This window comes from Pteropus medius, unplaced genomic scaffold (genome assembly GCF_902729225.1).
Source record: "Pteropus medius unplaced genomic scaffold, Ma_sr-lr_union100, whole genome shotgun sequence".
Lineage (NCBI taxonomy): Eukaryota > Metazoa > Chordata > Mammalia > Chiroptera > Pteropodidae > Pteropus > Pteropus medius.
This window is the reverse complement of record NW_024351647.1, coordinates 4895726-4908468: the sequence shown is the minus strand read 5'-3', so window position 1 is coordinate 4908468 and position 12743 is coordinate 4895726. Positions and strand designations below refer to the sequence as shown.

The 12743-nt window shown below is 32.3% G+C and overlaps 1 protein-coding gene across 1 annotated transcript in view; it reads right to left on the bottom strand.

The window, feature by feature from the left end:
- The window catches only part of DPH6 (diphthamine biosynthesis 6), a 139021-nt gene that overhangs the window by 16794 nt on the left and 109484 nt on the right, over nt 1–12743 (bottom strand). The window contains exon 6 of the mRNA XM_039843965.1: nt 7956–8017. Coding sequence (XP_039699899.1) covers nt 7956–8017 — 62 coding nt within the window. The remainder of the gene's footprint in view (nt 1–7955; nt 8018–12743) is intronic.

The following is a 12743-nucleotide window of genomic DNA, read 5'->3' as shown; positions in this document are numbered from 1 at the left end:
TAGCTTACAAAGTGATCCTCCCAGTAAGTTTTGCACCCACTTGCCACCATACATGGTCATAACAATATTATTGACTATATTTCCAAAGTGTACTTTACATCCTTGTGACTATTTTGTAACTGCTAATTCATACTTCTTAATCCTTTCACCTTTTCATCCAGACTCCAATCACCCTCCCATCTGGCAACCATCAGTTTGTTCTATTTATCTATATTTACTATATTTCCAACGTGTACTTTACATCCTTGTGACTATTTTGTGACTGCTAATTCGTACTTCTTAATCCCTTCACCTTTTCATCCAGACTCCAACCACCCTCCCATCTGGCAACCATCAGTTTGTTCTATTTATCTATAAATTTGTTTCTGTTTTAACTACGTGAACTTGAAGAACAAGAAAGTCTCAGGAAATAAACCATTATGAAATACACCAACATGTTAGCTGTGTAAATGATGGAGTAGTACTATGTTTTTTATTTGTTTCCCTAAACTTAATTATATTTCAAATTTTCAGCAAGTATTTTTTATGTTATTTTTTAAAAACTGTGATTTATCACTATTTCTATTCCCAATTTTTCCTTGTCAAAGGCAAACATTTAAAAGTATTTAACGTGTATCTTTTGTCTATGCCTTTGCAAATGTATTATTATTTTGTGTGCCTATATTTTTAATTTACTTCAATGTTGGTTTTATTCATTCAGCACTTTGATGTTATGTGCACACTGAATATATTTTTCTAATTGCAGACTTCTTCTTCGTAATGTGCACCCACCACATTTTAACAATTGGCTCTCCCAGGAATGCACATCCATATTGCCTCCAACAACCCCAACACCATTAAAAAAATCCTGCAGACTATTCTCACTAATGTCCCCCTATGGACTGATAGGAGAATCACTACTTCAAGGAGGATAAGGATATTTAATCTAGATATTGCCATACTGCCCTCCAGAATGGCAGTACCAATTTACACATTCTTGGAGGGGGTTCTATAAAAATCCCCGCCTGTCAGCAATTGGCATTATCCAGCTTTCTCATTTGTGCCAAACTGGTACAAAGTAACATCTTGCTTTTGCTTTAATTTGTATTTCTCTGATTTCTATATCAGTTTGAGCATCTCCTTATATCAGTATGAGGTTCTGAGACATTCTTTTTTGTACAGTGGTTCTCCATACCCTTTGCCATTTTTCTGTTAGGATTATTATCTTAAATGTTGATACATGCCAGTTAACAATTCCTTTAGAGTTTTAAATATCGCTACAATTATAGTGTCTACCCAGTTTTCTGTGTGTTTTGTAAAGCAGGAAAATTTCAGAATTATTCTTCAGTAATGGTAAATTTTACTCAAAATAGTAAACACTGCTACTATTTATTGAACATTTATAATGTGCCAGATACTGAGCTAAGCATTTTATATATCATTTCATTGTTATTACTTCCATTTTACACATGGGAAACTAACTAGATCAATGCTTTAGGTAAGCAGTCGAGTCAGGATTCATACTTGGGCTCCTAGGTACAGAGGTAATTTGAAGATTGCTGTCCCATACTGCCTCTTACCCCATGGGATCTGAACAAACTATGAAAGGACCCTGACCCAAAGGTATCATCTTCTCTCCACCACCCCTGCCACCAACTCCTCTGTAATTCTCAAAATCAAATATTCATTTCTGTAAGGGAAATCATTGTAATACGCAAAAATTTCCTTAACTAAAAATATTGACTCTTGGATACAGTAATATATTAAAGAGTTACTATAGTAGCTGAATTGACTTCTTACATTAACAGCTCTCACATTACAGAAAGGGATTTGAGGCAGGTGAATAAAAAGGGTTCCTCTACCTATCCCGTTTCTCTCCCACCCTTACAAGTCCACAGGTTGCCTGTTTTCTCCCCTTCTTCTTTCAGATTCTTTGACTATTCAGAATTGTGTCAACAACTTGAAAAATGAATACCTGGTTGATCTTTTATCTCACTTAATGAGGTTAATCCCATTATTCATAAAGATAAGGAGATATGGCATTCCTTAAAATCTGATTTGTTTTAGGCAATGATGCAGAAGATAGAGTCCTAGATAATAAGTTAAAAAAAATCGTCTAATTGCAGAAAGAAGATGAGTTTGACTGATGATACAATCACTGTTTTCTGGGTATATTGGGCAACTGATTGAGTCTTTTATGAGTATATGCAAAAATGAAAGGAAACAAGAAAATCTGGCAAAATTCAGGCAAAAAACCTGGATACTATGAATTAAAATCTGGCTGTGTCACATACCTGTTGTGAAAAAGGTGAGAAACAAATTGCTAACTGTGCAAAATTTTATTAAGCACTCTATGGAGAGCTCATGGACACACAGATTAGACTACGCAGAAACCGGAAAAAAAACACTCAGATTGCTTTGCATATTTTTTTTATATGATTTGAAGTTAAATAGAAGTATTTGAGAGGACTGGACTATTTCTGGTTTGACTTTATTCTTAAGGTATAGTCCATTCAAGAGCCCAACTGAAAACCTAGAGAGCTAACCAGGTCCACTCCATTTAGGTTTGCCCTGAATTCCGATTTTTGTCTCCACAGTCCTATTAAGCTGCTGAAAGCCCTACTTGGCTTCTCAGCTGAAGCTTTCTCTTCAACTTCTTGGCATCCCTGTATCATTTTTTAATTAGAAAATGCCTTGAGGGCAAAGGAGGCCATGCCCAGGGCTTCCATTCTCACTGGAATTCAAATCATCTCAGTTTTTGTAATTCTTTAATGCCTTGCAAAATTATTTTTGTTTTAATTTCAGACAACTTTTCTAGTTGTTTGCATTGTGAGAGTTGATCTGATGCAAGTTATTCATCATAGCTGAAAATAGATGTCTTCAATATCCATTAAAATTAAAATTATATATACCTTCTGACAGCATTTCCATTCCAGGATTTTATCCAACAGATAAATTCATACATGCTCCAAAATATATATACAATGATATTCATTCTAGCATTATTTGCAATAGAAAAAGACATAAAAGAAATCAGTAAAGAATAAAATCCATCTATAAACAAAAACATTCAATATACTATCCATGTAATAGAAGATAATGATGCTCCAATTAAGGTAAAAATGGATAAACACATGCATATATATTTATATATGCAAAAATGTTCTTGAAGAGATATATTAGACTAGAAGAATGGTTGATCTGGGAAAGGACAGAAAAACTGGGGACTTGGAGTTAGATTTTGGAGTTAGAAGATTTTTCATTATTTTATAGTGTTTGAGTTCATTTTTTACATATTACATGCCTTAATTTTATAATAAACATTAAAAGAAAAATAAAACATAACATGAGGAGTGCTACATTCTAGGATATAAAGAAGAAAATGGCAGCTCAAAGGAGGCTTACTTAAACAAGAAAACCTCACAGTATTAAACTCTGAGTTTAGACTTTAAGGATAGATTAGATTTAGTTGAGTGAAAGAGAGATAAAGCATGCAAAGAAGGGAAGTGGAACGTGGCAGCAGGAGGAAATATTCACTCTAGGAAAACCATCAATAGTTCTAAATTGATGAAGGATAGGGTGGATGTAAGAGACTATCTAACTGTCAAGTCTCATTTTCCCCAAGGACAGACCGTGCCATGTTAAGGAGTTTAAATTTTATTTTGAGGCAATGGGAAGCAACCCAAAAGTTTATAAAGAAAGTGTAATATGATCGGAATTTGTATTGATATATATTATGATGGCAGAAATGTGGACAATAGGTCGACAAGGGGTAAGTCAGGGAAGAGAAAGACTTGAGCTATAAGACTGCTGTAATAACCTAGGGCAGATCCTGACACAGTGATAGTGAGGATTAAAAGAGATGGATAATAAGATATTAAGAAAGTAGAATTAAAAGGACTTGGGGTCTTACTTATGAATAATGGAATATATGATATCATTTATTATAATTCACTTTTTTGGCTTGGACAACAGGACCCTTCATTGTCAGTTAAGAAATGTTCAGTTCTGCACAGTTAAAGTTGAGGTACTTGAGGACATTTAAGAGTTGACATCGGAATGCATATGTCTGGAGCATATGAATACAATAGAAGAATAGACTTAATTGTCATAAGAATAAAATTGGTAGCTGAAGTCATCGGAGTATTTAATATCATCATAGGAGGAAGGCTATGGATGGAACCACAACATATAAGGAGTATAATATATACGGTAAGCCCCAACAGGAAGCTAAGAAAGCACTCAGAAAGGTTTCATGAGTGAGTAGTATCATAGAAGCCAAGGGATGACAGTTACAAGAAGGCATACACTCTTTCAGAAAAAATCAGAAAGACAGGACCTCAAGTGCGTGGTTGGTATTGATGAACTAGAAGATGGTATTAAGGAACTAGATGATATCTTTGATCACTGTGTTAGAATTGCCTGGTGCTTGTTTGAAGATTAAATTCCTGGTTCTTCTGAACTGAAATTTCTCGGGATGGGAAAAGAGCATATGCATTTTTAATAAAGTCCTCAGTAAACTGTACCCTCAGGTCTGAAATCAACTATGGCAGATGGTAAACTTGTAAAGAACAATGATCTAGTTTGTTCAATTCATTATGTACACATAGTGCTTACCACAGCATCTGTTACACAACAGGTCCTCAAGAAATGTTAAAGAATTTAAAGATGAGAGCAATGAATGGATAGATGAACAAAAAACTGAATGAAAGAACTAAAGAACTAAACTTTGCCAAAATCTTGGCAAGATTATTGGAGCTTTTATTCTAGTGGGGAGGCGGCAATGCGCGATAAATGTAAACAGATATAAGATACTTTGCAGAGACTGCATTACCTGGGGGAGTCAATGACAGCATTTCTAAGAAAGTGGCATTCGAGTTGTCACTTAAATTACAAAAAGCATTGACCATGAGATGGTCTGAGGAAAAAACATTTCAGGCAGAGGAAAGTCCTAAGAAGAAAAAGAATAATGAAGTATTTTTAAGTAATGAAGAAGCATATGTGGCTATGACTCAATGAATGAGATAGAGACTGGTAGAAAATGGTCCTGAAAAATTGATAGGATGCTCATTACATAGGGTCTCATTGGTTATGATATCTCAGGAGTTTAGATGTTATTCTAATTGTAATGAAAAACCATTTAAATTTTAAACAGAATAGCGGTATGATTTCATTTACACTTTAAAAAAATCATTCTGGCATCTGTGTAAATAATGGCTCATAATAGGGCAATGGTGGAAGTAAGTAAGCAGAACAACTAGGGGTTGATGAAGTATTCCCCACAAGAGATGATTATAGTCTGGTGGTAGCAGCAGAGACAGTGAGAAGTGCATGGATTTTGAATATATTCTGGAGACAGAGCAGAAAGATCATGTTAATGGGTTGGATACAGTAGGTGAGGGAAAGAGGAGTCTAAAGGATTTAGGATTTTAGCCTGTAGGCAGTGAAGACTCATTTAAAGTTTTGAAGTGAGTGAGTGACACAATTTCAGTGAATATATTAGAACAATTATCTTGAGGCAGTAAGCAAAAGTAATTCTTTGAGAAATAAAATAGAATGTAGAGGCAAATTTGAAGATATCTGTAATACCTTAGGCCTGAAGTGACAGGTACCTGAATTAAGGTGATGACAATGGGAATAGCAAAAAGTAATGGATACAAAGACCACAATCAAGTTTGTTGAGATTTAATTTGTGGTGCCTTTGGGCACTGAAGCTTAGCAGAGAAATATGGACCAGAAAGATTTGGGAGTCATCAGAATAGAGACAGTAATTAAAGCGTGTGAGTGATTGAGATCACACAGAGAAAGTTTGTATAGTAAAAATGGAGCCTAGATTAGAAATTGGCAAAAGAGACTAAAAGTGACTAGATAAAAAATAGGAAAACTAGGAAAGTGTGGCATCATGAATGCCAAAAGAAATATTTCAAAAAGAGTGTTTATAACTGTCAAATAAGGACTAAAAACTATCTACTGGGTTTGATAAAATCTAATTAGAGGTGGAAGGAGAAGCCAGACGCCAGGAATATGAAGCATTTACAACATGAAGAAGTACTGACCATAAGTACAAAAAACACTTCCCAAATTTTTGGATTTGAAACAAGAAGTGCCTAGAGAAGTAACTACAGTTGAGAAAGGAAATCTTTAGAACGAGAGAGGTGGTGGCATGTTCCAATACTGATGTGAAGGAGTAACAGAGAAAAGAGGAAGATATTGAAGGGGGTGGGTTGATTGTAAAGTCTCTAAGAAGACAGGTGTAGATGGGATTCAGAGCACAGGTAGGGGGTCAGCCATATACAGGAGGAGGAACACTTCTCCCCATTACAGGAAGCAAGGATATGTGTGGGCAAAGGTAAATTAGTAGACATCGTGCTTGGAGACGGAGAGATTTCTAGTATGATGGCTTCTGTTTTATCTGTGAAGAAATATGTCATCTATTCAAAATGAGGAGAAAGGTAAAAAATTTTGAAATTTGAGACTAAAGAAGGCATAAAAAAGCCATTGTGAAGAATGAGTAGAGACTTTTTCTAGAGAAACGTAAGATTGCCAGGCCATGTTGAGGAACTTGCTTAAGTTGAATAAAATGATTTCTGCATTTTTGTGTTTAAACATCCTATGATAATATTCACCTTAATTCATAATCAATATCTTGGCAATTTCAAAACCTTACTTGCCTTTTCTACAAAGAATCTCTACATGCTTGAAATCTGAACTCATAACTTCAAATTTAAGAACCTGTTTACAGAAAGCTCCTTTGTCAAAACCATAGTCTCTCATTTCTGAAGGTCTCTTTCTTTTAACCCTCTAAATTTAACTTCATTATTTATATACGTTGTATTGGCAGAAGCAAAATTAGTCTGACAGTAGTGAACAGATTTGAATGTAGATACAACGCAGGCCTTAGAACAAATTGCCGTCAGAAGACTCCTATCAGAAGGGCCCAGAAAGCAACCATGTCCATTAGATAGACTTAAATAAATGACACCAAATTATTTAGAAATCAAATATAATTTATCACAATTATATTATCATTTCATTTTTATTTTAATCTTTACTATTTCCCTGGCATCTAATAGGTACTTAACAATGCTTAATGAGAGACGGAATTAACTTTTTAGGGATTCCTAGGCATTTGGTACATATTGATCGAAAAACCGTAAAATAATCAAATACAGATAACTGAAAGAAAATGTGAAACCCATAAAGTTAGTGAAAAGTGTAATTGCTGACAGTTCATATCATAGACAGTACTGATGAATTAAGAGCATAGGAGGGAAAAATGATAACTTATTAAAGGAGATCAGTTCTTTCATAGAAGTTGGGTTATTTTCTTTCTTCTATTATGATTGTGGAATAAAAAACTCTAATAATTACAGTATTCTAGTTCATGAAACACTGCCATACTATTAATAATATTTGCCTTGAAACTCTAGTAAAATACAACATAGTTAATAAAAAAGAGTGAAAATAACTAAATCTTTCTTTAATGTTTAGAACACATTTAGGATTTGACAATGATAAGGACTAAAAGACTATCACTTGAAATTGGGAGATAATTTCTTTACTATTCTGAAAATTTATTTTCTAATTAGTAAAAGAGGTTAGATTAGATAATCTCTAAAGATAGTTTCCACTCACATTTTTGATGAAAAAAATCTAATTATAAAGACTATCAGATACATTAGGAATATAGAACTTTTTGTATAGCATAGAATGTTCATTTTAATAAAAGTAAACTTTCTAACAGAGCAATTTCTTTTTAAGTATAGTTTGCTTACTCTTTTATAGTTAACAAGCTGATAATAATTTTCACAATTTATTTTAGACATTTTCATACCCATAAGTTTTTTATAAAAATACATCATGAATATATCTGAGTTTTTCTAGAATAAAATTGATTTTATAATTACCATAACATGGCACTTATTTTTTCCACCCTTTACATGCCTATATTCTGAGTAACATGTAGAAATTCTTACCTCTAAGAGATAAGGCTCCATTTGATCCAGGGTTTTTCCAAGATGCTTATTTGGATCTAAACCTGCCAAGAAAGGTTACAAAAATTTTTTAAATAAATATCTAATTGTAAGTTTAAAGACACATTCCCTTCCTTTGGCCTCTCCTCACCTAGGAAACCAGTATGTGTGTGTTTTAAATTGCTTTGATCCTAAAATAAAATGTACTTTGCTAATATTTACTTTCCTATTCCCCTAGAGTAACTGTTTTTCTTGCTCCTGAAAAATAAGTTTCCTTCCAATTCATTTAAATTGTACCATGTCAACTATCAGATGCATTGTTTCAATTCTTTTTTCCTTTTTGAGGACTTATAAGTAGGATAGAAAAAACCAAGTATCATTTCAAAGATATGAAATTAAAAGCCTTGGTATTTTAATTTTTTTTTTAACTCATGGACAATAGTGAGAATTTTCTGATTTACACCTATTTTATCTAAATTTCAAACATCTTACTTAGAAAATAAGAGTAGAAAACAGAACAGTGGTAGACTGTTAGGCCTACATAGTTAATTCACTTAATAGTGGTATATAGACACAGATAATTGTATTATCAAGTTAAATATTTCATTTTGATGGCCAATTGTGTGACAATGTATTTTCCAAGGAAAGACAGACAACTCTGAAAAATCATTATGTACCAATAGCATGTGCAATAGTCTCTGATAAAGATGTTGAACCATATAATGATATATTAGAGTGTATGTAGGTGATGGAGTATAGGTGAATAAGTATGGGCAATAAAAACTCTTCCCACAAACCAAAACTAACCTGCCAGGAAAAAAAAAATCACATGCCACAAGTCGGCTATGAAAGAATTCATTTTTAGATATTTACATTCATAATACATGTATGTATTGGCTTAGCTTCATTTAAATAGTTATTTTCATTTATTATTGGTTCAAACCCTTTATTTTATTAATTATACAAACTGATTAATAATTGTCTGCTTCTAGTTGGATGCCTTTTTTATAATTACATATCAGAGTAATAAAAAAGGAGTCAGGTAAAAACTGACTCTTCTGCTGCTGAGTGATAAGTTATGGTAAAGCCAAAAAGCAAACAACTGAGGTTTGTGGCAGATTATTTGAGTCAACTCCTTTTACATCAATCTCATTCTCATGGTGTATTCACTAAAATTAAAAATTCCAATTGGCTAGGTGAATACACAGATGAACCAATTGTTAACTTTGTCCAGTTATTCTATTCCCACTAAACATTTTGCAATTCAGTGTTTAAAATGAAAAAAGTAAATGAAATACCTTGAAACAAACACCCATGTAACTACTACCCAGATTTAACAAGCATTAACATCTTGACATCTTTCCTCCACAAACTTTTCTTGAAAAAAAAAATACCACAAATACAACAGAATTTCACAGTATCTCTACTCCTAATCAATCTATTTCCCCTACTCCTTTCTACATGGATAATCACTCTTTTAAAATTGGTGAATTCCTTCCTAACGATGCTTTTATAATTTTACTATGAATGTTTGTATCCAAAACAATATTTGGTATTGTTCATGCACATTAAATTTTTACATAAATTATATAATTTTTAACTTTTTTTTCCAATTCACAATGTTAATGAGATTTACTGAAATTGATCGCTGTGGGTCTGGTCCATCCATTTTAAGTTGTAGTATATTCCGTTATATGGATATATCATTACTTATCCATTCTCCAGTGGGTGCGGTTTGTTTCTAATTTCTATGCTGCCACTAGTACTTTCTATAAGGCAGCAAATATACTTTTATGTGAGATAGAAGAGAATATATATAATCACCAAGTCTATTAGATATTGCCAAATTGCTCTCCAAAGGAGTATTACCAGTTTGTACTTCCGCTGTCATAGAAATAGAGTTCCCATTTCACATACGTAACAATTTAGTGTTGTCAGATTTTTTAATTTTTTTATCTGAGATACACATATATTATGCATTATATATGTATATGTAACATGTATATAATATACATATACATTATACATACACAGACATATACACACATACATATAATTGTTTTAGATACTAATTTTAAATTTTCTGATTACTATTAAAAGTAAGACCTTGTTCATATTTTATTGCCCATTCATTCAGGTTTCATTTCTGCGAAATGCTTATTAAGACCATTTACCCATTTTTAATGTTGAGTTTTATCTTTTATTTGATGATTCATCGTTTTTGATATATTCTGACTGCTATTCCTTCATCATTATGGGTATTATAAATGTCTTCTCAATCAGTGGCTTCTCATCACAGGTTTCTTTTTTTATTGGGGGAGAGTTTTTTGATAAACATAGGCTTTTTATTTTCTAGTAGTCAAAAGTATTGTTATTTTAAACGTTTACTTTGTATTATAATAAACCCTTTCCTGCTCAAGGTCATGTTAGTCTCTTATATATTTTTTTCAGTTTTAAAATTTTACTATTCACATTTAGATATTTAATCCATGCAGAATATACTTTCGGCTATCATATATGGAGTATTATAACTGTATTTCTCATTTATGGATAATAAGTACCGTTTATGGAATCCCTTCCCTACTGATGTACATGCCACCTTTGCCAAACACAACGTTTCTATTTATATGTAAGTCTATGTCATGTCACCTACAATTTACTTTAAAATACTTCAGCATTATCAGTGCAATATGCAAGTGTCTGATGCAAGTGGTTGACAACTAACAGACTTTAATCAAAACTCATAATCCCAGATGCTACAGCTTCTAGTTATCTTTATCTTAGATCAGCAAAGGAAAGTTTGCTAATTAACATATGGCTGTTAGAAATTAATTTTCCTTGTGAAATTTCTTTAAACAACAAATTATATAGTACTTAGTATGTGCAAGGCCCTGTTATAAGTGCTCTACAAATATGAACTAACTGAATTCTCATAACAATTCAAAGGTAGGTATTTACGTAGGTAAAAAATTAGTATTTATCTCATTGGTAGTTTCATTTGCATGTCTTTATTTTCATATGTTAAATGGTCCCCATTTAACATATGAAAATATGTTCGAGATGCAGAGAAGTTCAATGACTCTCCAAGGTCACCCACTTCCAAGAGATAAAACCAGGATTCAAACCCAGACAGTCTGGCTGTGTGCAGTCCATGTTGTTAACTACCATACTATGCTGTTTCTCTATGTTGGGTTAAGGATATTTCCATCTATACCTTATTTGTTAAGATTGAGTTGTTGTTTTTACGATCATACTTGTTAAATCTGCTTATTAGCGCATGAATGAACACCAAATGTTATACTTTGCCCATACCTATTTAGATGTTTCCCCAACATCTTCACCAATACTAGATATTATTACATTGAAAACTTTTGCCATTCTGATAGAAAAATTAGTATTTATCTCATTGGTAGTTTCATTTGCATGTCTTTATTTTTGTATGATTGAGGCTGAACATGTTTTTCAGAAATTTATGGCCAGATTTGTTATCTTTTTTTAACCATAAATTGATTGTTCATATTCTTTGACCATTTTTCTAATAGACTTCTAATCTTTTTTTAAAATAATACTTGTTCTAAACCAAGGCTATTAGTCCTGTGCTTATCAAATATGCTTTTTCTAGGGTTTTCCATTTGTTTTATGAATTTGCTTAGTGCAGAATACTTTTTTGGTGATTGGTCTTCTATTCTCGATAGATCTTGTCTTATCAAAGTGCCAGCTTTTTGTTGTTGTTTTCAATGTTTCTTCTCCCTTTTTAATTTCATAAATTTTATTCTTACTTTTACCATTTCCTTCTCTCTGCATTTTTGCGTTTATTCAATGGCTTACGCATTTCTAGCTTCTGGTTTTGAAAACTTGATTCATTTATATTTACACATTTCTTATTTTTTAAGTAGAAGAATTGGTATTAAGCTCCTGACCAAAAAGATTTGGAAAGTGACACTTTTATTGTTATTCAGTTTTCAATATTTTGTCATTTTTATTGAGTTCTTTAGGATTACTCATCTCAAAACATGCTTATTTTCACTATTTATTTATTTTTGTTGTTTTCTAATTTGATTGCATTGTAGTCAAGACTGTAGTCCATATCGTTATAATTCTTCAAAGTTCAGTAAAGTTCCTTAGTGACTTAGAACATGGTCAAATTTTATGTGTATTCCATTTGTGCTTGGAAAGCATGTTTTTTATCTGTTGAAAGCCAGGTTCTGCAAACCAAACACATAAAATCATAATCACAATTGTTAATTCTGCTGTTCAAATCTTCAATGGCCTTATTAATATTTGGTTTTCATAAACCATCAGTTTCCAATAAAGGGTGGTAAAATCTTCCATTATGATTTTGGTTTTAATAATTTCTTATAATTCTGTCAGTTTTGCTTTATATATTTGACAGCTATGTTATGATATGTATACAAATTCATAATTTCTAATATGTCTTGGTGGGATTATTCCTTTTATCAAGAAGTACTGGCCTTTCGTCTTCACATACGATTGTTATCTTATATTCTATTTATTGACATTTAACACCCCCTTTCTTTTGTTAATTTTTTCCCATTATTTATTCTCAAATTTTCCATATGCATTTTAGATGCCTCTTTGTAAACTACGCATAACTGAATTTTTAAAAAAATGTATACTATCTTATAAATACAATTTTAAAGACTTGAGATTAACCATGTTACATTTTTTACATTTTATATTATGTCTGGAGTTGGTTCTACAATCTTATTATGGATTGTCTGTTAACTTTTATGTGTTTATTTTCCTTTGCTATTTTTTGCCTCATATTGG